Raw genomic sequence first — 25,121 nt, 5'->3', positions numbered from 1 at the left:
GTAATAAGATTTGCTTACTTTGGTCAACGATCCGGACAACAATATATCCGGACAGGATATGGCGATCATCTGGATGTGATATGGCGGTCGTCTGGATGTGGTGTTTGCGAGTGTCGTATGCTTCTCCCTAAGGGAGTCCGGATAGGAAAAGCGTATCACGTGTCCTCTTGGGGGAATCCGGATAGAAATGCGTGTCACGTGTCATCAGGGGGAGGGGTCCCTACAATGATTCAAAGTTTAGTACCTTCAAAATTTTAAACAAATATAATACTTTGGCACAATCAAAATGACAACTAATTTTAAGTGAGCCTTTTTCCAATGACACAAAGGTCCTTATTGCTTTCAACCTAAATTTTTCATTCTAAAATCATTGTGAATATATTGACAAGCACATTTTGAAAAAGAAGAAAAACAAATTTAAAACAGAATTAGGTCATTGAACTCATCAACCATATTTCCATTGCAAAACCAAAAGATTAGCGAAGAAAAAGAATCCCTATTTACACTATAAATCATGAAGATTAGCAAAGAGGTAACTTGTAGCCAAGATTGCACAAGAACTTGGATTAATCATAGCTTTGATAGGTAAGAATCAAAATTAGGATGAATGATATGGGTTTTTTTTTTTTTTTTTGGTACAATTACATTTGTTTTCAAAAGAAAATTTTGAAAAATTGAAAATTATGAGAAATATAACACTACTCATGTCAAAATTATCTCTATATAAATTTATAAATTGTCTCTATATTAAAATCTCATTTTCAAAAAGACAAGTTACCTTATAACTATTCATCTTAAAAGACAATTTTAATACAAATTTAAATTATGCTCATGATAAAATCTCATTTTGAAAAATCGGTTTTTGCATGTAAAATTATAATTTTAAAGGATGATTTTAGAAGCATGATGATATTTTTGTAAATATTTTATAAACACTATTTTTAAAAAATATGTCTTATTAAATAAAATTTAAATATTAAAAAATTGAAAAAAAAAAAAAAAAACCCTGGTCCCAAAGCCTCAACAACAGTTCTTTAACATAATATTAAAAGATTTTCGACTGCAAATTTGAAAATTAAATTCAAAGTTTTTTTCAGCAACTTTGAATGAAGGCTCTTCAATCTAAAGTCCAGGTCTTAAATGAGCCTTGGTTTTTAGGTGCACGAATCTTTAGATTTTTTCTGTATCTCGCAAGCAAAATTTAGGTAACGCGTCGTTTTCAAAGAAAATAAAGCAAAACATGTATATGATTTATAATATATAATACTGAGAAACCCTGTGGAGACAACAAATGGTGGTGGGTGAAGAGATGAGCACAGAGTCGGGATTCTTTCTTCCAGTTGAAAATGTCCAAGCTCTCGCTTCCAACAACCCAGGTGAAATACCAAGCCGGTACCTCCGGCCGGAACTCCAGTCGGAAGAAGTTTTGGCGGACGAGTCTATCCAGATTCCCACCATAGATATGAGGAGGCTCTTGGTTGCTGAAGATGAGATGGGTAAACTTCACTATGCCTGTAAAGAATGGGGCTTCTTCCAGGTACAATCCTTATCCTTATCTCTTGGGATTCTTATAGAGTTCCTGTTTTGAGCTGCATCCATAGTTTTATCCCTTGGAATTTGTGTCTTGGCTGCAAAAGATCCACATGAAATTAATTTATGATATATTGTTCTAATCTATCTTGAACAGTAAGTGCTAAAAATTCCCCATTTCAATTTCTCTTAGATGGAGACTTTGTTACTATTTAGATCATGTCAACATAATTAGATCTAAACCACCTTGGTGAAAAATAAAAAATCTTTATTATTCTGGGTAATTATTGAAAGTGTAAATTAAAATCATTGAAGTCAGCTATAGCCGAGTCTGTTGGATAGTTTTACCTTATATCTTAATGGGCTACTGTCTTATGTTAAATTGAGCATATTGTCATCAAACAGTTGATAAATCATGGGGTAGCAGAAGAAGTAATTGAGAAAATGAAGGCAGACCTTCAAGAGTTCTTTAAATTGCCACTAAAGGAGAAGAATGCATATGCAAAACTACCAAATGGGGTGGAAGGTTATGGCCAACACTTTGTTGTTTCCCAAGACCAGAAGCTTGATTGGGCTGATATACTTTTTCTTCTATCCCTTCCAGCCTCTGAAAGAAATATGAGGTTCTGGCCTCAAGAACCCACTTCTTTCAGGTAAATAGATCTACTCCTTTTATTACAGTATGCTTGGCACATTGCTTAAGCTTCCACCTTGTAAACCAGGGCAACCTTCGACAAGTATTCATCAGAGCTCCAAAAAGTTTCAATCTGCCTTTTGGAGTTGATGGCTAAGAACCTTAAGGTCGATCCTGGGCAGCTCATGAATATGTTTCAAAAGGGAAGACAACAGATAAGAATGAATTATTATCCCCCTTGTGTGCATGCAAGCAAGGTTATAGGTCTCACTCCCCACTCAGATATTTGTGGACTTACCCTTCTTGTTCAAGTCAATGAAGTACAAGGCTTGCAAATAAAGAAAAATGGTAAATGGATACCGATAAGGCCTGTCCCCAGTGCATTGATCGTCAACATTGGCGACATTCTTGAGGTAATTAACCCTAAATGTCCTAAGTAACATTACCTTGTATTAATATGGTCATTGGCAACCTGAAAGTTGACGGGTAAAATAATTCATGGTTTCATTGATTGTGAGCAGATAATGAGCAATGGGGAATACAAGAGCATAGAGCATAGAGCGGTGGTGAACCCAGAGACGGAACGCCTCTCCATCGCAGCATTCCATTCTCCTAGTGTTGAGACAATCATTGGTCCTTTACCAGAGCTTGTAAAGGAGAATGGTGCAATCTATAAATCTGTAAGCAGGGAGGAGTATTATAAATTTGCATTTAGCAGGAAACTTGATGGTAAAAGTATAATCAGTCATATGAAGTTGGAGAACTGAAAGACCATGATAACCATGTATTGTTGGAAGAATTGAGTTGAATAATCATGTGATCAATGGTGATTTAAGACAATTGCAATTTGCTACTATAGGTAATTGGGACGAAGCTAACTCATTGCTTTTTCCGAAGTTTGTCTTGTTACTTCCCAGCTAAAGATAATTTAGACAAATGCATTCAAAATTTGTGATTAGCTACATTTAAGAGTGTGATTTGAGTGGACTCATCCTAATCCAAATCCAACCCAACATTTGGACGGATTGAGGCAATAAATTTTCAATACTCAGGTTGAGTTTGAATTAGGATTTTTCAACTCAAACTCAATACGAGTGAGACTCAAACAACTCCAATCTAACCCATATTAATATTTTATAATATTTGCTAGAAAAATTAGGTTAATCCAATCTAAAGTAATCACCCTAGAGGGGGGTGAATAAGATGATGGTCTCTTTTTGTAAATTTAAATTGTATGAATGTAAAAGACAAATATATGCAAGTATATAATAAAATAATGTAAAGGCAATTGCATATAAAGTAAAGAAGTAGGGAAGAGAATGCAAACACAAGATTTTTATAATGGTTCAACACAACCAAACCTACATCCACTCCCCTCTAGCTTCAATCCCAAGCTTGAGGTTCCTCTAATTCAAGACTTCCAAATCAAGCCTTCAAGCAATACAATTGGATTATGGTTCCAATCCACCCTCTTAGACTTTTGGCTTCAAGTACCTTTTACACTTCTCAAGAGATACCCCACTCTTGAACAACCCCTTAAGTGATACTCCTCACTTGAAAATCTTTAAGTGATACCTCACACTTAGATTCTTCCTCTCAAAGATAAATAATTTCACAAACTCCTAGTATAAAACTTTAGGCTCAAATGATACAAGTAAACTAAGATTGAATGGTGCCCTAATAATATGCAAGTTTTAGAATAATAGTGCACTCAAAACACTCTCTCAAGGCTCAAATATATTCAAAAAATATTTAGGAAGATTAAGTTCTTGAAACAATAAAGATTGAAATCTTTTTATAGAGGAAAAAAGTCAAAGTAATTGTTGAGGGTTTGACCGATTGACCGATCGAGTTGGGGGTTAACCAGTTGACTAGCCGTTAGTATTTAATGCTTAGTAGGTGACCGTTGGACCTCAACCGCCCCTTAACTGGACCCCGACTGGTTGAGGTGGGGGTCGATCGGTTCCTCATCTGGTTGAACAACCGTTCTGGAAGAGAGAGAATGTTTTTTTGCACCCATTGACCGATTGAGCTGGGGATTGACCGATTATGCTGGGGGTTGATTGGCTCCACATCCGGTTCAACCGGTTGAGCCGTTTTTGGCTTAACAACCAACTTTTTCAACTTAAAACCTTTTAAACAAGTTTGAAAAACATTTGACACAAGGTTTTAATTGAAAATATGAAATCATCCAATTTTAAAATATTTAAAACAAAATAACTCTTAGATGATTTTTGTGCATAAGTAAAGAATGTAATACATGGAAATCCTAGTGCACTAACAACCTTACAAAGAGATCTTATAAAGTTTGGGTCTTGAAAAACACTTCTCGTTGAGGTCTTCTTCTTCTTAATGATTTCTCTTTGGCTTGATTTGTCTTTGTGATTTCCACTTTGGAAAACGTCTTGTCTAATTACACTTGAAATATAGTTATTAGTTCTAAAATTTGTTTTGTTATCATCAAAACCGATATTAACCAAACTTTGATTTTACAATCTTCCCATTTTATATAATGACAAAACGAAGGTTGCTAAAAAGTTCCCCCTCAATACATGCTCCTTTGAATTTAGAAAATATTCAAGTTTAGAAACTTTAAGGAGTATATTAAGGGTGCTCAAAATGATATAATCAAACATAAATAGTATAAAGAGCAATTTAGCAATTGACAAGATATTATTATTAAATATGATGCATGTAATTATAACCAATAAAGCACATAACATCAATAGGAATAGGATTGCTAAAACGATATTAATATTTATTCTTAAGTTAGCAACCTACCATTACTTCTCCCCTTTTTTGTCATCAACAAAAAGTCTCAATAAAGCATATAAGGGGAATCACATGATATCAAAAGATAAAAATAAACAAACATACTATAATTTCTCATGAAAATGAATCTTCCCCTTTTTGAGAACATTTTCCAAATAAAAGATTGCTCAACCTTAGAGCATTCTCAATTTAAAGCATGATTTTGAAAAGATATATGGGAGAACATATGCATTTAAACATGCATTAAATAACACTATTAGAACACACGAGCATATGATCATTCAATTTTACCTAGGTATATATTAAAAAAAATATTATTTTTAATCCAAACCTTGGTTTAACAAATATAGCAATTTTATCAATGTGATATCAAATGTTATATTATTAACAAAAATTATACCAAGTGTTAGCAAAATGATAAAATGATATTGCAAATTAAGCTTTAGAATGGATACCATTACCAATATTATCAATATACTCTTTCCAAGGTAAGCATATCATTCTTCTTGCATGGATTCCTACAAAACAAATTAAGTAACCTTTGGTACCCATATCTTTTTGTGTCTTAGAGGGTTAGTCTTTCTTTCTTTTGGAATCCAAAATAATTTAGAGTTTTGAAGAACATGATGAGATTTTCTTAAGGGACAAATATCACTAATGTGACCTCCTCTTCTACAAAGATTCCAAATAGTTGAAGGTGAAAAACTAGAGGCTTCCTTTACAAAATAATTCTTAAAATATTTTTTATTTTTGAAAGGCTTGTAGTCTAACCCCATTTTTTTATATCAAAAATGCACTTTTGACTTGCCAAAATCATATCAAAAGTATTTTGACTATTTGAGAATTTTTGTAGAGAGGATGTTAACCATTCATTTTTCTTTTTCAACTCCTCATTTTCCTTGTCAAAAGAGATTTTTGTCTTCTCAATATTTTCAAATTTTTCCTTAAGCTCATTGAGCTCATTTTGAAGACAATAAATTTTTTTCTTGAGAGAGACATTTTTTAACCCAAGTTTTTCAAGATCAAAATATAATTCTTGAAGTATATCTTGAAACTCATTATAGTTAGAGTTATAATTTATCTCATCTTCATGTTCCTCCAAAGCCATGAAGCACATGTTGGCATCCTCATTTGTGCATTCTTCTTCCATGGAGTCTTCATCACTTTCACTTTCACTATTTTCCTCATCATCATCATCATTTGTTAAAGCCTTAAAAGCTGTACTTTGCTTATTTTCTTCAACTCTTTGATGATTGTTCAAATTTGTCTCTTGAGTCATGAGTGACCCAATGAGTTCTTCAAGTAGGAGCTTAGTGAGATCCTTTGCTTCTTGAATAGTCGTCACCTTTGCTTCCAATTTCTTTGGTAGAGACCTTAAGATCTTCATAACTTTCTTTACTTCAATGTAGGTTTTTCCCAAGCTTTCAAGTTCATTCACCATCACCATGAACCTAGAAAACATCTCTACAATAGATTCAAAATCCTTCATAGAAAATAATTCATAATCATGCACAAGGATGTTGATTCTAGTCTCTTTAAGTTGGTTGTTTCCCTAATGAGTGATTTCCAATAGTTTCCAAATTTCTTTAGCCAACTTACATTGCCAAACACGATTAAATTCATTTCTATCAATAGCACAATGTAAGATATAAATGGTTTTGGCTTTTAATTGAACTTTCTTTTTATCAAACTCATCACATTCTTGCTTAGGTTTTGGAACCATCACTTCATTTTCTAATTTTGAAGGAATATGTAAACCATCTTCAATGACATCCCATAGATTAAGATTAATAGATTTTAAAAACCAATACATTTTTCCTTTCCAATAAGAATAATCGATTCCCATAAAGAATGGAGGTCGAGTGGTTAAAAAAAATTTCAATGTGAGATGAACTTGATGGATTAGTCATTATCTCTTAGACGGTTAAGTCTTAAACAAGATGCCTAACTCTGATACCAATTGTTAGAAAAATTAAACTAATACAATTTAAGGTAATCACCCTAGAGAGGAGGTGAATAGGATGATGGTCTTTTTTTGTAAATTTAAATTGTATGAATGTGAGAAACAAATATATGCAAGTATATAATAAAACAATGTCAAGACAATTGCATATAAAGTAAAGAAGTAAGGAAGAGATAATGCAAACACAAGATTTTTATAGTGATTCGGCGCAACCCGGTCTACATTCACTCTCCTCTAGTTTCAATCCCAAGCTTGAGGTTCCACTAATTTAAGGCTTTCAAACTAAGTCTTCAAGTAATACAATTGGATTATGGTTCAAATCCACCTTCTTGGACTTTTGGCTCCAAGTACCCTTTATACTTATCAAGAGATACCCCACTTTTGAACAACTCCTCAAGTGATACTCTTCACTTAAGAATCCCTAAGTGATACCTCATACTTAGATTCTTCTTCTCAAAGATAAATAATTTCACAAACTCTTAATATAAAACTTTAAACTCAAATGTTACAAGTAAACTAGGATTGAATGGTGCACTAATAATATGCAAGTTTTAGAACAATGGTGCACTCAAAACACTCTCCTAAGGTTCAACTATATTCAAAAAATGTTTAAGAATATTAAACTCTTGAAACAATGAACATTGGAGCCTTTTTATAGAAGAAAAAAACCAAACTAGTTGTTGAGGGTTTGATCAGTTGAGTTGGGGGTCAATCGATTGACTAGCCATTAGCATTTAATGATTGATAGGTGATCATAGGACCTCGACTGCCCCTTGACCGGACTCGACCAATTGAGGTGGGGGTCGACCGGTTCCTCATCCGGTTAAACAACCATTCTGGAAGAGAGAGAAAGAAGGTTTTTTTGCACACCTTGATCAATTGAGTTAAGGGTCGACCAGTTGAATTAGGGGTTGATCGGTTCCTCATTCGGTTCAACCGATTGAGCCTTTTTTGGCTCAACAACCAACTTTTTCTACTTAAAACCTTTTAAACAAGTTTAAAAAACATTTGATACAAGATTTTAGTTAAAAATATAAAATCATTCAATTTTAAAATATTTAAAACAAAATAAATGATTTTAGTGCACAAGTAAAAAATGTAATGCATAAAAATCCTAATGCACTAGGAATCTTACAAAGAGATCTTATGAAACTTAAGTTTTGAAAAACACTTATCTTTAAGTCTTTTTCTTCTTAATGATTTTTCTTTGACTTGATTTATCTTTATGATTGACACTTTGAAAAACATCTTACCTAAACACATTTGAAATATAATTATTAGTTCTACACTTTATTTTATTATCATCAAAACCGATATTAACCAAACCTTAATTTCACAATATTTATAATATATATTATCCTATATAATAATATTAATTTAATTTTTAGATTTTTAAAAATAGATATCAAATTATATTATATCATATGCTTTTTAGTGCTTTAAAAAAACATAATTTTTTTTTTTTTGTTATTTTGAAGTTTTATCTTTTTTATTATTTAGATTTTGATATAACCATAGAGAATTTTTTTTTTTTAAATGATAGATTTTGAATTATACAATTCAACCAACCCTAATTTAATCCAACCAACCTAAATAACTCAAAATTTAAAAACTGAGTTCAAAATAAACTTTGGATGGAGGCACTTTTAAAGGTAGGATTGAATCGAGCTAATTATGTATTAATTTGGATCAGACTTCAATTACTCATCATCCTAACCAAACCACCCAAGTTGGAGCGACTACATCTTATTTCAATGAACTCAAACAAGCAAGTTAAAATTGACCTATTTGTATTATTTCTACCTCCGATGACATCAAGATTAAATGAAAAATTTTAAAATATTTAAATTTTTTTAATTAAATAAAAATGACCTGTTAATTTCAATAAATATAATTAAATTAAAATAATAAATTCATTTTAATTATATTAACTGATATAATAAATTATTTTTAACTGAATAAAAAAAATTAAATATTTTGATTTTCTTTGGTCAGTCAAAATGATGAGGCATTTGTTCTTCCATCGTCTTAATAACATAAAATATTAACATTCAAAATGATCGTGGAAGTTATTCTGATTCCACGTAAAAAAGAAAACAAAATTTTCTGTCATAGGTCGGTCCTAAGGGCCTGAACCAAGGTATCATAGTTTCCCTTAAAGGGATTGTGGTTGCCTAATGCCTACTACTTGCGTTGTTCTTGCGATTTTATTTGCATATACTGAATATATTCATTGTTTAGACGAGCATTTGTACGAAACCCAAATTATAAAATTATAAAATTAATGAAAATTCAAATAAAAAATTATAAAATTTCATTTCTTTCCTTTATGATATATATTCTTAATAATTAAATATTATAATTTTACTATTTAATAAAAAAAATATTAGTATAAATTAATTTTAACAATAACAAAAAGAAAAAGGAAAAAAAAAAGGGGGCATCAGTTCTCCAAGGTGAAATAGCATCAATGGAAAGATTCAGACGCAAATTACCCATTACTTTATGAGATTCATCACTTGCCCCTGCCAAACTCAATCACCAATACTCAAGAAATAACAAAAACACTTTCCCTTTTATCAATTTCACGAAATAAACCTTCAACATTCATCAGAAAAAATTAGAAGAATCAGTCAAAAATCATGAGAATATTTGTGAAAGAAAGAAATAATGAGATGTGGATGTGTGGGATGTAGAAGGCGATCAGAACCTGTCGGGATTCATTGTTTAACATCATCTGATGTTGATATCAGTGGATTGACAGACCAATGAATTCTATCGTCACCTCGCTTTTTCCAATCTCAAACCACACACAACATTCCCAAAATCAACGAACGAGTTTTCGAAAAAACAGATCTAAAATCAAAACTCCAGCATATACGAAAACATTTAAAGAAAAGAAAAAAAGAAGCTCAGAACTTCTTAGAGGGTTGTGTTACCATCACAGACCAACTCCGAAGAGAGTCTTTGGTACACAAGACTAGATTTTCATCATTGCAATAGCTACCAGAACTAGCATTCGAAGAAGAAGGCAGAAACTAGCATTTGAACAAGAAGGCAGAAACTGGCCTATGAAGAAGGCAGAGAGGGGAAAGAGAGGCAAGGGAAGGAGGCTGGTGCGGTGAGTGATAGACGAGAGGAAGAGCAGTGAGAAAGGGCCTTTTTATAGGGCAAACCCTAACCCTAATTTCATGTCTTGAGATTAATGAAGGGAAATTGTCCCAAATGGAATTTATTTGTGGTTTTTGTATACAAAATTAAACGGTGACAGAAATAGTTTACTAATATTTTATAATTTGTTTTCATTTTAATATTAAGTAAAAATGAAAAAAAAAATAACAAAAAAAAAAAAAATAGATGTCAATAATATCTATATGAAATTTTTTTATTTTCATTTAAAAAAATCCTTTAAGAGTTTTTTTTTGGTTAAATAATAAAAACTTATTTGGACGGGTGATTTAAAAACAAATTATTTTAAAAAAAATTATGCTACCATTTGATTGTTTTTTTAAAAAAACAAAGTAAAATAAAATAAACTGTTTTCCCCTTTTTTATCATTCAAGAAAATAAATCCAAATCAAATAAAACTTTTTACTGAATTCATTAATAAGTTTAATAATTTTAAAAAGTAATTTAAAACTCAAAAAATATTTATAATGACTATAAAAATAATAGACATAATTAATGTTTTAAATTCTTTAATAAATCTTGCAAGTTTTAAAAATAATTTGAAATTCAAAATTTTTGATTAATTAATTTTAAATAAAATAAAATAATTTATAATGTCTTAATCGTAATTAAGTTGGCTCAATTATATCTTAAAAATTAAATTTTATTTATTTTTATATTCATTTAAAATAGAATAATATTTACAATTATTAACTTTTGAATAATTATTCTTTGTTTTTAACAAAATAAATTAATTATGTTTTATAAGATGTTAATATTCATATATTTATAATATTTTTAAAATACTATAAATAGTATTAGAATTTTTTTTTAACAAAATATATCAATTAATGTTAATATCTATAGTTTTATAATATTTATAAAAATATAATTTATGATTTTATTATATTATTAATATCCATATTTTATTAAAAACTATTTATCTTTAATTTATTTGTAATTAATTTTTTTAATAAGATGTGAATTAAACTTAGTTTACATTATATAAATTGAATTTACAATTTACGTTTTTGACAAAATCAAAATAAAAAACAATTTTTATAAACAATTTATCTAAAAAGTCTTTAATTTTTTTTATTTTTGAAAAGTATTTTTAAAAATAACTTATTTCCAATTGAATCATTTTTTATTCCACTTTCATCATCATTCAAGTCATCCAAACTTGAGAGTAAAAGAAGAAAATGAATAAGTTTTCAATTCTTACTCCTCATTTCTGCATATCAAATAACCTAAAAGGATTGTTGACCAAATTTCTAAATTACTCTTGAGAGCATTGACACATTTTATGAGTCAAAAATGCTCCATGTTGTTTTAAAAAAAATATAAATGTAGATAGGTAAGGTGGCAATTATTTCATAGGAAAGGAGATCAAAATATATCAAACTTTCAAATATGGTTTATAATTTGAAAACCCAAAATTCCTAAAATCTCAAAATATTTGTCATTACCTTAAAATTTAAAATATTTTTTTTACTACTATAAATTTTAAAATTTTAAAATTTTAAAATATTTTATTTTTTAAAATAGAGAATAATGCTAATTTTTCTAACTTAAGAAATAAAAATTCTTATATAAAAAATATAGACTTGGATTATAAGGAAAAGTGATATTTGACTCAGTAATATGAAAACATATGAAAAAAAGAATTCCAAAATTTTTAAATTAATATTATCTTCATTTATTTAAAAATAATTTAAAATACATATACTTTTTAACCGTCATCCAATTATTCCAAAAAAATACATCTTTACTTGTCATATCATCTAAATCAATCGACAACTATACTATTCCGTGTAGATGTTTCCTTTCATTTTCTTTTAAATATTTTATTGTTATTATTATTATTATTATTATTTTATTATTTGATTTTTTTTTTCTTTCAACACATTATAAAATAAGAATTTGAAAAAAAAAAAGTTTATTCTAGCATTAATAAGTTAAAAATAAATTCATATTCTTGATAATAAATGAATCAATAATAAATTTGTATTTGTTATATGATATTAATAATTATATGATATAATAGAGAATAAAATTTGTTGTAAAAGTTTTTTAGATATAAAATATTTTACAATATGATTGTACTTTGATATATAGTATAAAAATAAATAAATAAATAATTATTTTATATTAAATTAATTAATTATAATTAAAATATTATATTTTATTAATTTTATTGTTTATTATTTAATAAATAATATTATTATTTTTTGAATTGGTAATTATGATTAAATAAGATTTGTTTGACAATATTTCCTCTTAAAATTCTAGGAAATAAAAAAAAAACAACCCTATTTAAATAGGACTTTTTTTTGCACAATATTTCCTAAACTTTTAGGAAACTAAAATATGAGGTGTTTGTTTCCAAAGAAAAAAAAATCTCAAATAATAAAATCATAATAATAATAATAATAATAATAATATATTTAAAAAAAGAAAAAATTTATATATGGAGTGTAATTGTCAATTGATTTGAATAACATGACAAATAAAAGAACATTTTTGGAATAATTGGATGATTCATTAAAAAGTGTATATAATTCAAATTATTTTTAAATATACGAAAATAATACTAATTTAAAATTTTTTGGGGTTCTTTTTTCCATATATTGTTATATTAGTGAATTAAATCCTACTGTTCCTTGGATTATATCTTTAAAAATTACTTTAAAATTTTTTTAACATCCATTTTAAATTTTATATGAAAATTAACAATTTATTTTTGTATTATTGGATTTTTTAAATTTTGCAAACAAATTATAGATGAAATGATCTTGGGCGATTTTGGTCGAACTTGCTGGGTTGAGATAATGGAAACTTGGATTTCAAAAGAATTGAAGTAAGGGATAGTTTTCCATTGAATAAAATGAAAGAGAGATGCAAAAAGGAAAATATGGGTTGACTAAACACTTCCACCACATTTCATATCCTTATACGCAATTATGTAAAATATTTGATCTTTAAGAGTAACATCAAATTCATCTTACCCTAAAACATAATTATAATTAACATTTTAACATCAAAGCACTATGAATCATATGATTTTAAAAAATTAAGAGTAATTCTATCTTCTCTTTTATTAAAAAAAAAACAAAATTGCCTAAAATTTGGGCAATCATATCATGATTATGTAACATAGCAAAATTTGTTTTTCATTGTTTTTAGGTGACTAGAATTTCAAATTATGCAAAATCAAAGGTCTTACTTGCACAGTCACCCATGTTTTTTTAAAAGGAACTCAACAAGTGTAAATATTTTTCATACATAGAAAATTTTAAAATTTTAATTAAATTATCCATTAATAATATTTTCTTTGTATCTCAAAAATTTTACTTTATTATTATTTTTTTTGTTTATAATTTCCTCTTCATTTCTATAATTTGTTTTCAAGCCTCGATTTTTCAAAAGAGAAAAACAAATGCAAATCAGGTCTTTGTGATATATAATTCAGCATTTCTCAAAAGAAATAGTTCTCAAAAGAAATAATAGAATTAAATACTTTAATTCTAGGCGAGTAAGACCAATGCGGCAGAGGAGATAAAAATAAATTCAAAGATTACCGCTTAAGCTAATTTTTTTTTTTTTTTTTTGTTACTCCTGGTGCCTGAGATAAGAAGCTGATGATTATCCTGCTTAAATATCATATAGGCAGAGTAGCCAGTGGGCTGGGCTCCAACCTTGAATTTCAATTTCTTGTTCTCATACTGCAAACCGAACTTCTTATTCGGTTACTTTTCCTATTTTTCTGGAAATAAATTTATATGAAAAAGCAGCAAAAAAAAAAATAAAAAATTCAGATTTGGGATTGGATCTAACCCGGGGCAAACACACTCAGATGAATCACAAAGCCCAACAGCAATGAATCCACCAAAGAATAGGGACTTCCAGTTGTGAATTTGAATCAGAATATCAAGCAGGCACTTTATATGAAAACTTAAATGGAAAGTTAGAATGAAGTTAAAGAGGTACACAAAATGGTCATGAGAAAAAGGAACCAAAGACTAAAGCATTGAAGTTTTTGTATCTTACAAAAATAAACAAACAAACAAACAAACAAACAAAACCTCTCCATCTGGACTAGAATTGAGTTAGAAAAATTGAGAAACCTACTCCTGTAACCTATTCTCTACATTCTCATGCCACTATGGTTATGAAAGGAATAAAACTGCACACCTATATCAATGATTTTATACAGCTTTAAACATATTTACAATGCCAAGAGTCCAAGGCTATGCCGGGAGCAGTAGAGATTCGTATCTCTTGATCCTGTTGACACCAAGAGGACTCTAAAATGTGTACAGTTCCCTTCTCAAATAGTTGATTCTTTTATGTCATAAACTAGACTCATGGGCCCAGAAAGTGTCTGGATCAGGACTGAACAAAGAAAAATCTTGGATTTCTAGATTTGCTATGTGCCAATCAACAAAACGAGCTTGTATTGACTTGAAGAGCAGAAGGATGGTTGACAAAAGCCACCATTTATCGTCTTCCCTGTGGACATAACAGTTCAAAAGCTCTAAAGAGATTTGCAAAAGTTTAAAATACATAAATTAATAAATAAACAAATAAATTTAGGCAAAGAATAGGATCAAGAATTCCAAAACTTGGATAAGATTTTATAATGTTAAAAAAAAAAGGACTATATTTATATCAATTGGATGGTAACTTTTGATCCAATTTGGGTGATCATCTTTATGGATCTCCCTCAGTGAAACTAACAGAGCAGAGCACGACTCTCATCTCCCTGCATAGGAGCAATGTGCAAAGAAGATGACTAAAAGCTTCCCCATCTTTATAAATTGCTCTAGAATTTATTGTATCATAGATTTAAAGAGTAACACTTCTCGATCATATATATTGCCCTAGGATTGATTTTATGGTGGACACTGCAACCTAACTAATCATTTCTATGCATTTGCAGATTGGAACTCTTTTTGTATAATAATGAGATAAAAAGGTGCTTAACTTCAGCTTAGATTCATGAATTTCATAAATATAACTTGTTCTCTTTCACCAACTAGGCTAACCATGGCTAATACCGAGTACCATAGAAATGATTAGTCCAAACCCCAAAATAAAGCAAACCATTAGTTTGTAACTTGGTAAAGCTCAAGTTTTTGTTGTGTGCTCAAGGCTGTGCACACACTTGTTTGCAAGTTCCTGTTGTATTATAGTTGAAAAAGCAACTCTTATTGTATTCCAAGAATGCCATTATCTTATTTTTAGATAGGATTGTCTAAGTTGAAGGTCTTACCTCCTTGAATGCCATGTATTTGCTTTTGCAGATGGTTGAAAAAAGGAAAGTCCATAGTGACAAATGCCGCAGATGAAAGCCACAGCCTGCAAATATCCAAATTAATCAACTTGAAATGAACATATGAATTCAATGCCATGAATAGTGGCAAGGGGTATATATGACATAATGTTCATCAAATTTAAAGGCTTCGGTAATTCTAAGAAAGGGATTGTTTTGTGGCAAGCTGCGAGCATCGCTCTAATTCGGGTTGTGTGGTGGGAAAGAAACACAAGGATTTTCGAGGATAAAGCTAGGAATTCAGAGTTCCTTTGGGACTCTATTGTTTTCCTTGCTTTCCTTTGGGCTTTCTGTTCCAAGGCATTTAAGGGGACTCCCCTTAATGTGATTCAACTAGATTGGATAGCGGCGTGTTTCCCTTAAGGATTGGTCCTTAGTGGGAGTTCGTTTGTTTATGTGTATTTTCTTGTAATTTAGTTGCCTTTGGTGGGAGGATTTCTCATCCTTCTTCTTGTACTTCTTTTTGCTATCAATATATCTTTGCGTCGTTTCCAATCAAAAAAATAGTGGCAAGGGATTGGATGGAGATGGGAGGTTCCATTCCATGAAGCCAAGAAAATAAAATAAAATTATATTAGCCTCCTTACCATTTTAAAAAGAAGCACATCTAACTTCAATATCCTAACCTTAGAACCAGTAACTCAAGTAATGAGGTGCCATATTTCTGAATATGAGGCATGATGAGGTTTGTGGAAATCTTACTTTTTTTCTATGTTGCATACCATTTGAAATTAATAAATAATTAAAAATAAAAAAGGCATAAATTCCAAGAAGAAAGTGGATGTGGTGGAAAATAATGACTTCGATACAGCATAGTGGTTTTAAATTTTTTATTTTTCTTTCGGTATGAATCAAGTCATGGATTCATATGGGGGATTTCAACAGATCCTTAAATTCTTAATTAAACTAATAGTCATTCAACTTCTAAGGAAAAACTTACAATGTTTGATAAAGATGTAGCATTCCACAATGCATATATGCGAGCTAGCGAAGATCTTCTAGGTCCTTGACTGAATAAGGCATTCAAGCCTGCAGGGAAGGGAGAGAGCAAGGATAGAGGAAGAATAAGCAAGACAGCAAGAAAAGCCCCAAGAGAAATCCAATAGAACTGGAGCAATGTAAGGAGGGTGACTGAAAGATCTGCCAGAAGAACTATAGATATCAGCAGCTGCAGGGACTCCTGAAACACAAAATATCCAAATATGAGATGTTGAGTAATAATCCAATAATTATCTTACTCTCTCTTCCCTGTTTTCCTTTCCCTTATTTATTTATTTATTTTTTGGAGGGGGGAGAGTTGTAAGAATCATAATCTTGCTTAAGAGGCACCACATGTAAGTAGAAAACATCATCTAAGTACCTGACGTCCAACAGGTCCTGTATTGTGCAATAAGAGAGAAAATGGAAAGAGAAAGTCCCTTCTAAAATCCAAAGATTTCAAAGTAGCATCATTTATTAGACCTCCATTGATTCCACCAGTAATCCTTTTTCGAGATAATGCATGACTTGTATGTGGCTGACTCTTCTGCAGCTGTTTAAGGCTTTTTCTTGCAACTGCTGTATCTTTTCTGGAATATAAATGCAAGAAAAAAAAATTACCTTTTCATACCCAAATAGGCCAATACCGGTCCAGGTGCACTAACATAACTACAGGACTAAATATTATCATTTAAGACCAGTGAAACTTGGGGAAAAGTACACTCACTTCCCTTGAGGTTTTAAGTAATTTCAGTGACATCTTCTGATGTTTTCAAAATGGAATTGAACTCCCATATAGCTATTAGAGGGCACCATAGGGGCATGTGTGGAGACAACTTGTGCCCACATACCTCAAGGCATGTTGGTGGTGGCATGTCTAAACTCAAATAAGGCAGTGTGACTTGGTAATCATATTCATGGTGGAGAGTGGGGCTTCTAATGATGTGCATTGGTGGGAACTAGGCTAAGGCAGCCTTGAAGGATCAAAGTGGCTAAGTGGCACATGTGTGGTGAGCAGCTGGCAGTGCTCACAACAATGCCAGCACACATTGCATGTCTCATAAGGACGGTGTGTGGCAATGGCACCACGTGATGACACATTCATGTAGGCTCGACACAACTAGTGTTGAGTGTTAACACTTTGACAAGTTCCCTAAGTTGTTGGTCTAAGAAGAATTTTCCCAGTGCTGGGGTATTTTTCCTACTTGTTTTATAATTATTTTTCCAAGTGATGAGGTCTCCTCCTAAAAAACCTGAGAATGACAAAATACTCTTTAATAGGTATGTGTGTGCGTGAGTATGTGTGGATGGGGGATAACCCAAGGGTGTGAGCACACCTGAGGCACAACAAGACTGTCCAAGAACAAGTGCAAGACACCAATAGAGCTTGCACACACCCAAGTGCACAATGGCTTAGGCAAGGCGTGGGGGTGTAGACACTAGGCCATGAGCGAAGCATGGCACATAACAGGTGTGGGCTATGTGGCTGAGACAAGGCAGGATGTTGGCAACTTGGTGCATGGGTTGCAGATGGGAAATGCTATATGCATGAACCTTGGCACAGCCAAGGTCCCAAGACCCTACAACACAAGGAAAGGTTCTCCTGCTAAACAAGGCCTGGCTTGGGACAGCATGCATGCAAACCCAAGGAAGGGGAGCAAGCAAGACACATGTCTAGGAGGCCACTCATCAGGGGCTGGTTGGCTGAAGCATAAAGCATGGGCCTGTGGCTGACTCGTGGCAGATACGAAGGCAATTGATGCATGGAGAGGTGGCTCAGTATTCATCGGTAGATGGGGTTGTGCTGCAGATGCATGGACCATTTGGCAATACTTGAAGCAAGGCCAAAGTGTGTGGGACACCCACGGAGAAGCTGGGGACCTTAAGAAACTGCCAAGACAAGTGGTAGAACATGGGCTAGCTCTCAAAACATGGACAAAACATGGGAAGTTACTTGGAGTAACTGATGGCCCTTGATTGCCTATAAATACCCTATTGTACATGTGAAAAGGAGAGAGTCTATGCATAGTCATAGTGCAATTTTGTAAGCCTTGGTTTCTTGCATTGTGAGGGAATAATACAAGTTGGGAAAGTTATTTCCTGTAAGTTGCATGTGTTGTTTGTGTGGCTGTGTGGGTTGCATCTGCGTGAGTTGGCTAAGACGGGTCTAAGTGCCGTCACAAAAAAAGAAAAAATTATCATGGCAGTGAATTTTGTGACATTTTCCATCAAACAATTGTGCTTTAAAGTAAGGCAATACTAATTCTTCAAGCTAAATTTTAATAATGTCAACATTTTCTCACTATATTTGACAGCAAAGTAGCAACAGGTGCTCCATGACCATATTGGCAAATCACAGGAGATGTCAATTCTATTTTTAAAACATTAGGGAAAGTTTTCCAGAAATCTCAAGGCAGATAAGATGTTCACCCAGAAACATATCATGGCACATATGTGAAAGAAAAAAAAAATAATATGCTAGAGTAGTAGTAGCCTCAACTATCATGATGAGAAATGAACTTAATCATTGGAAGGAAAAAAGAAGGTAAGGAAAATAAAATAGAAACCCATGGATAAGAGGTCTCTTGATAACAAATTAAAGAACAAATCTAGTAGAAAGTGTTTTTGTTTTTATAGGGATTGAAAATAAGAAAATTAACAAAATGAAACCAAGCCAACAACTCAAGGTACTAATTTCCAATGCACATCATTGTATTATTATTAATCAACAGTGACTTATCTCAACAATTAGGGGCAACCAATATAAAACCTGAACCACCTATTAAATGCAAAGTCAATACAACTTCTCCAATGATCAGAAAAAACATGCTACAATATCCAAATCAATTCATGCAAACAGATGTTATGAGAAGTTCTCTCTGGAAGAAGCTAAAGTAACTGTTTAGCATTTTTTTATATACACAACAGGTGATTTTACAGACTGGGTTTCTTTCATATGGTGCAATATTTTTGCACCTGTTCTCCCATAAAGAGTGAAAGGTCTTCATCTAAAGGTTTTCTCACCAGTGCACTGGACAACACAGTTTCAGAGGTAGGGATATGTTACTGGTATGGAGAACATAAAGAAACTACAACCAATTCACCAAAATTTATCACAGTTGATTGCAACATGTGTCAGAGCTAGTATTAGACACTTTATCAGTAAATGGATAAACCATGTTTTATAGATCTTAAAATGTGCAGGATGGTGAAGCAGAATTTGTGTGAACCATATACAGATGCTTCTCATGTGTACAATCACATAAAGTTACCTCGGACATTCATCACTACTTCTGTCCAATAGATCAGACTGATTCATGTTATGGAGCGAGTAATCGCCAACAACTACCAAAATACCCAGTTGATAATAACCAGAAGCAGTGGCCTGGAACCATCCAAGCTCAATTTTAACCCCATGGAACTCGAGTTGGGGGTTTCCATGACTACAGATCCAACGAATAATAGGAATTAATGCAGAACGGATGGATCCATGTCTCACTGTCCTTAACTGAGCATTCAAACCAGCCACCAAACGATTCCAGACAGTAGCAGGGACATGCTGGGTATACAAAAACATAGGGAAAAGGTTGAAATGAACAATTATTATAGCTATTCAAAAGAACAGAAATAAAAGAGGCTGCTAATAAACCTGGCCGAGAAGATTTGTCAATAATGTGTCACTGTAAAGATTATAAGGGGACATATAGCTTCCATCACCACCGAAAATGATGCACATGGGGAATCTCTTCTGTATAATAGACACTATGTCTATGCGCTTTTCATCACCACCAAGGAAGAAATCAATGTATGCAACCATCAAATCAGGCGTTGCTCCAACCTGCATTAATTGCCACTCATATAAAGGCATGATAAGTAGAAAATTAATCTTCCAATATTCAAAGGAAATGTTCCTTGAGAAGACTATTTTACCATTATTTTCTTCTTCATGAACTGGGGAAGATGATATACATGTCTATCCCAGTTGTTCTCTTTCCAGGACACACAGTTTGTTATGATTAGATAAATGAATATGCTTAATGATTATTTTCATCTCAGGGAGAATAAAATGAGGAGAGCTAACAAGTATTTGATGCTCAGAAGCTGCTACAGATACATCGTACCATGACAAGTGGAAAATCAAGAACCTGCCAACTAGAGCTAAAGCCTAAAAAACTCTATTTCCCTAAATTTTTGTTATTAGCCATCTTTAGCCTTTTTATTTAGAAGAAAAAATTGAAATTTCCTCTTTATCTTTTTATATAACAATTTTTTAGTCTAGTACTAAAATTTCGTAATGAAATTATTGAATTGCTTAATACTAGTATGCAATCTAATTAATCTTCTTAATGAAATTATTGAATTTCTTAATACTAGTATGCAATCAAATAAAGATTAATTACATTAACAAGAAGATTATTTAAATATATAATCTAGATTCTTGTTTTTTTTTTTTTTAAATATGAAATATTTTATTGCATTTGTTTTCTAGCTTTTTATATAATAATATTTTATTTTAATACTAAAACTTCTTCATGAAATTATTGAATTTCTTAATACTAATATGCAAGCAACTTAAATCAATTACATTGCTAATGAAATTATTTAAATATAAAAATGTTTTGGATAATAAGGGCAAATTTATTGAATAGAAGCATCATAGATTACATTTATGTTTTATTTTTTTTTAATAATTTAATTTTCTTTTTATGTTGCTATTATTCGAAGACTGCTCCGTGTGAACCAAATGCCCAACTTTGCCACTGCATAATCAGGCTCTTCAGCTGTACATCTAGGGAATATCTAAATATAGATATTCAGACTTTCTAAGCATATAGGGTCATGTGCATGTGCCTGTCAAACCAGCCATCAAGTGGTTGCAATTAAGAAATCTATGTGGCAAAATTGAGATGATTTGAATGATTCAATATTTTGACATATTTATTCTGTAAACCCATTGATTCTTCTAGGTGGGGCCCATCCAGAGGCAGATGTAGCACCTAATTTAACTGCCATGTACCAAGTTCTGGGAAGTTTACCGATCCTCAATTTTTTTTTTCTTCTAAATTTTTTTGCCATTTTTACTTATTATATTTTTTTCGTGATGGGAAACCTAGAATTTCATAAGAATGCAAAATGAGTAAATACAGTAAGGATAAGAGATAACTCATATTAAACATAAGAAAAGAAAAAGGGAGAAAGGAAAAAAGTACAAGGACAACAGGGAAAACCAAGCAAAAGAAGATCTCAGGAAAAACCCAATCCAGTCTCAGGAATCTCTTAAGAGGAAAATTTCCTATCAACAGAAGGGGATACTCCTCGAATAGAATGTTCACCTCCCAAAATCAGCCAACCTAGGCTTCCACATGAAGGAGGGAACCATGTCCCTGAATAATTAAGCAATCCTATGTAATCACTGACCATACTCCCAGGGGTCTCTTGTAGCCAAGGATAAATATGAGGAGATAGTGACCAAATAGTCCTCTTCCACCCTGTGATTTCTAGGCACCAATGGGAGACCTCTTTTAGACCTTTGAAGTTTGAACAAAGGTAAGATCTCTACCTCATGGTCAATGACTGTCCTCTAAGTAGCTAAGCAACTGTTGTAATTCTAGATATAAGACTGTTAAGAGTGGTAATATACATTTGATGATAAAATCCAAAAGAACTAACAAAGAATTCTCTCACATTCCAACAATCTGTTTACTCATCCTCAAAGATCCAGGACCTCTCTCAAGTTTTGAAACCTGTGCATGGCTAACAAAACACAAAGACACAACGTGTTGTTCCTAGCTTTCTTCTGAAAATCCTGAAAAGAAAAAAGCAACATATCTGGGATAGCTTTCAAATATAACAAGGAACACTGACCGATGAAGAGAAAGATAGCTGACTGCCCATTCATCACAAATACACCTGTCACTGCTGATTGCTTTGACTTTCAGGGGAACTAACTTCCAAATTAAACTTGCCATCTGAAAGCTGACCAGGTTTTGCTTTTGGATAAGAAAAGTGAAAAGGATTCTAATGAAAAGAGGTCATCAAACTAAGATTTTCTAGAAAGTCAAGATTCTCCATGAAGGAGAATTGAGAAGGGTAGAAATAGTAGGAAGGAGGAACATCCCCCTACTAGAAGAAAGTAAAGTAAAAAATATCAGAAACAAAATTGTTGGTTCTCTCTAAACTTCAGCAATAAGTTCATAAATTAGATGGTTTACATATATTATGATTAGAAATACTATATATAATTACATTTAATTGATTAAATTAATTAAATAATAAGACCATATAATTGTATTATGATTAGGCTTCAACTTTTAAACTTTATCTCTTTAGCCTATGTTAAAATCTTGAAAATAATTTTCACTCTAATCTTTGATAAATGAGAATATTGACAGTTTGACTAAATTTGAATATCTATTCCAATAGATACCAAACAATACAAATAGAAATAATTTTGTATTTGCATTCTTGACTTCTCCAAACATTGAAATGGGATTTTCTAGAATGAGTAGCCCAAGGTATTCTATTCCCATTCTGTAAAACAACAAGGCTTTCAATACATCTTCCTTCATGAAGATGGTAGTAGTGATAGAGTTAGCATCATGATAATCACTTTACTAGAGCGAAGCTCCTTATAAACTTTTTATCCTTCCCCTCTAAGGGTTTTTTCCCAACAGTCTTGGAAACAACCCAAATTAAACCTACTAGGGCTCAAGGAATTCTTCATATCCATCTAAAAGATAGCTTCACTAAATTCTTCATCTTGAAAAGGCATGTCTAATGTCCAAACATGCATCAATCTCTTATAGAGTCAAGGATAATACCTCAAGATCTTTCCCAAAACTTAAGTTATGGCTTTCCAAGATTATACCATCCTCTTTTTTGATAGGCAAATAAAGATTGTATTAAAAAAAATTGTCAAAAAAAGCACATCAAAGTACACATGACATATACAATGGTGGCCAAAAGACGCTAAAAAAGGAAAACAAAAAACTACTCCCTCCCTTGATGAGAACTCAACCAATCAATGAAGTCACATAAGGACATTGGGCCTTTAGCTATGTACGACTTGGTCGAAGACAATAAGTTACAAAGAAACAAGCTTTTCGGTCTATGGTCAAAGAGCTCCTCATTTTCAAACAATCTTCTGTTTCTCTCCTTCTAAATTGTTCAAAAGAGACACAAAGAAGTTGTTGCCCACACTTTTTTCGTTCCTTTCAACAAAGAACCCATGTCACCGTAACAGGGGCTCTCTTATAGAGGAAGATAACACTTAAATACACTGAAAAGAGAGAACAAAAGCTACCACAAAACTCTCGCCTTACCATAATGTGGCAGGATGTGGTCAATCGTCTCCTAGATATGACCAATGAAGCATTTATTAGCCAACAACCACCCTCTCCTTTGAAGATGATCTAAAGTCAGGGCTTTACCCCACGACATGTCCCAAGCAAAAAAGCTCGCCTTAGGTGGAACCCACAAGTTCCAAACAATACCTTCTAAGAAAAGGGCTAAACTACCAAACTCTAGGAAAGCATAAAGGGACTTCACATAAAAAGAACTGGTCTTTGTCTCCGACTAGATCACCTTATCTTCTCTTCCCCCATGGACCACCTTTTCTTGAAGCTTCGAGAGGAAACACTTCATAATCTCAATCTCCCAATCTTTTAAATGCCAAGAGAAGCTAGGAGTCCAACAACCTCTAACATTAGATTGATTCCACAAAACCGTCACACACGCCTCCTTTGAACTAGCTAAGAAAAATAAAGAAGGAAAGGAACACACAAAGGCTCATTACCACACCACTTATCCTTCCAAAACTTTACCCTCTTCTCATTACCCACAAAAAAAGGAGACTTTACTATTAACAATTTCCCCACAATTTCCTTATGGTTTTCCATAACCTAACCCCATACTTGTCATGCACTACACCACCCCCCTTCAACTTCTCCGTATTCACCATTTCTAATATGCTTCCAAAAGGCCTCCCTTTCCGTTGCAAACCGCAAAATCTACTTGCAAAGAAAAGCTTGTTGAGCGAAGAAAGACACCTAACTCATAAGCCCCCATTTCTTTTATTTGAACAAGCAATAGCCCACTTTATTCCAACCTCAAATTCATTTTCCTCGGCATCTGGAATAACGACATAAAGTAGATAGGCAAACTAAATAAAGTGCTCTGAATTAAAGTGAGTCTTCCCCCTTTGGAAATATACTATCTTTTTCATATTGTCTATCTTTTTCAAAAACTCTCTTCCACCTCATCCCAAACTACCAAAAAATTAGAAGGGGCACTTAGAGGAAGACCCAAGTGGTCGAAAAATCTCCCACTTTACAACCTAATTCAAAAGTCAAATCTTCTAAGTTTTCTTCCCTCCCAATCAAAATGAACTCACTCTTGCTTAAATTTATTTTCAAGCCCATATGGCCTCAAACCACAAAAATAACCAACTTCAATAGGTCATTTGAGCTTGAGTGGCCTCACAAAATACCAAAGTATCATTGACAAATAACAAATAAGAAGTCTCCATTCCCTCTCCATCTCAACTATTCACCTTGAAACCAAACAAATAACTACCCTTTCTAGCCCTCTTAAGAAGGCAACTAAGCATCTCCATGTCTAGCACGAACGAATACAACAATAGTAGGTCCCCTTGCCTCAGGCCCCTAGAGCTTTGAAAAAAGCTAGGAGTGTCCTTCACTAGAGCCAAGAAACTTGTTGGTATGCACCATCTACATCTAATC

The 25,121-nt window shown here is 32.3% G+C and overlaps 2 protein-coding genes and 3 non-coding genes across 5 annotated transcripts in view; 1 reads left to right on the top strand and 4 right to left on the bottom strand.

The window, feature by feature from the left end:
* The first annotated feature begins 1,282 nt into the window (after positions 1-1,282).
* LOC117931468 (S-norcoclaurine synthase 1-like) lies at positions 1,283-3,060 on the top strand. Its single transcript, XM_034852478.1, has 4 exons — positions 1,283-1,537; positions 1,936-2,183; positions 2,253-2,577; positions 2,686-3,060. Exons 1-4 carry the CDS (start codon positions 1,292-1,294, stop codon positions 2,929-2,931), a joined length of 1,065 nt encoding a protein of 354 aa, XP_034708369.1. The 5' UTR covers positions 1,283-1,291; the 3' UTR covers positions 2,932-3,060.
* Positions 3,061-9,334: 6,274 nt separating this feature from the next.
* Positions 9,335-9,427, bottom strand: LOC117908207. Its single transcript, XR_004650172.1, has one exon. It is a non-coding gene; the product is annotated as a small nucleolar RNA Z101 (small nucleolar RNA).
* Positions 9,428-9,598: 171 nt separating this feature from the next.
* Positions 9,599-9,689, bottom strand: LOC117908253. Its single transcript, XR_004650179.1, has one exon. It is a non-coding gene; the product is annotated as a small nucleolar RNA snoR14 (small nucleolar RNA).
* Positions 9,690-9,807: 118 nt separating this feature from the next.
* On the bottom strand, positions 9,808-9,899 carry LOC117908239. The gene has a single exon (XR_004650177.1). It is a non-coding gene; the product is annotated as a small nucleolar RNA U61 (small nucleolar RNA).
* A 4,167-nt stretch (positions 9,900-14,066) lies between these two features.
* The window catches only part of LOC117929191, a 55,955-nt gene continuing 44,900 nt past the window's right edge, over positions 14,067-25,121 (bottom strand). Inside the window, exons 18-23 of the mRNA XM_034849449.1 lie at positions 20,030-20,218; positions 19,653-19,939; positions 16,763-16,970; positions 16,343-16,582; positions 15,343-15,428; positions 14,067-14,579 (exon numbers count right to left, since the gene is read on the bottom strand). Coding sequence (XP_034705340.1) covers positions 14,420-14,579; positions 15,343-15,428; positions 16,343-16,582; positions 16,763-16,970; positions 19,653-19,939; positions 20,030-20,218 — 1,170 coding nt within the window. The 3' untranslated portion in view covers positions 14,067-14,419. The remainder of the gene's footprint in view (positions 14,580-15,342; positions 15,429-16,342; positions 16,583-16,762; positions 16,971-19,652; positions 19,940-20,029; positions 20,219-25,121) is intronic.

Source organism: Vitis riparia, chromosome 2 (genome assembly GCF_004353265.1).
Source record: "Vitis riparia cultivar Riparia Gloire de Montpellier isolate 1030 chromosome 2, EGFV_Vit.rip_1.0, whole genome shotgun sequence".
In the NCBI taxonomy this organism is placed as follows: domain Eukaryota; kingdom Viridiplantae; phylum Streptophyta; class Magnoliopsida; order Vitales; family Vitaceae; genus Vitis; species Vitis riparia.
The sequence above is the reverse complement of the archived record's forward strand: the minus strand, read 5'-3'. Positions and strand labels throughout refer to the sequence as shown.

Coding starts and splice junctions, on each gene's coding strand:
- LOC117931468 (XM_034852478.1), top strand. CDS start 1,292: ATGGTGGTGGGTGAAGAGATGAGCACAGAGTCGGGATTCTTTCTTCCA. Junction 1,538..1,935: donor AAGAATGGGGCTTCTTCCAG/GTACAATCCTTA, acceptor GTCATCAAACAG/TTGATAAATCATGGGGTAGC. Junction 2,578..2,685: donor ACATTGGCGACATTCTTGAG/GTAATTAACCCT, acceptor GATTGTGAGCAG/ATAATGAGCAATGGGGAATA.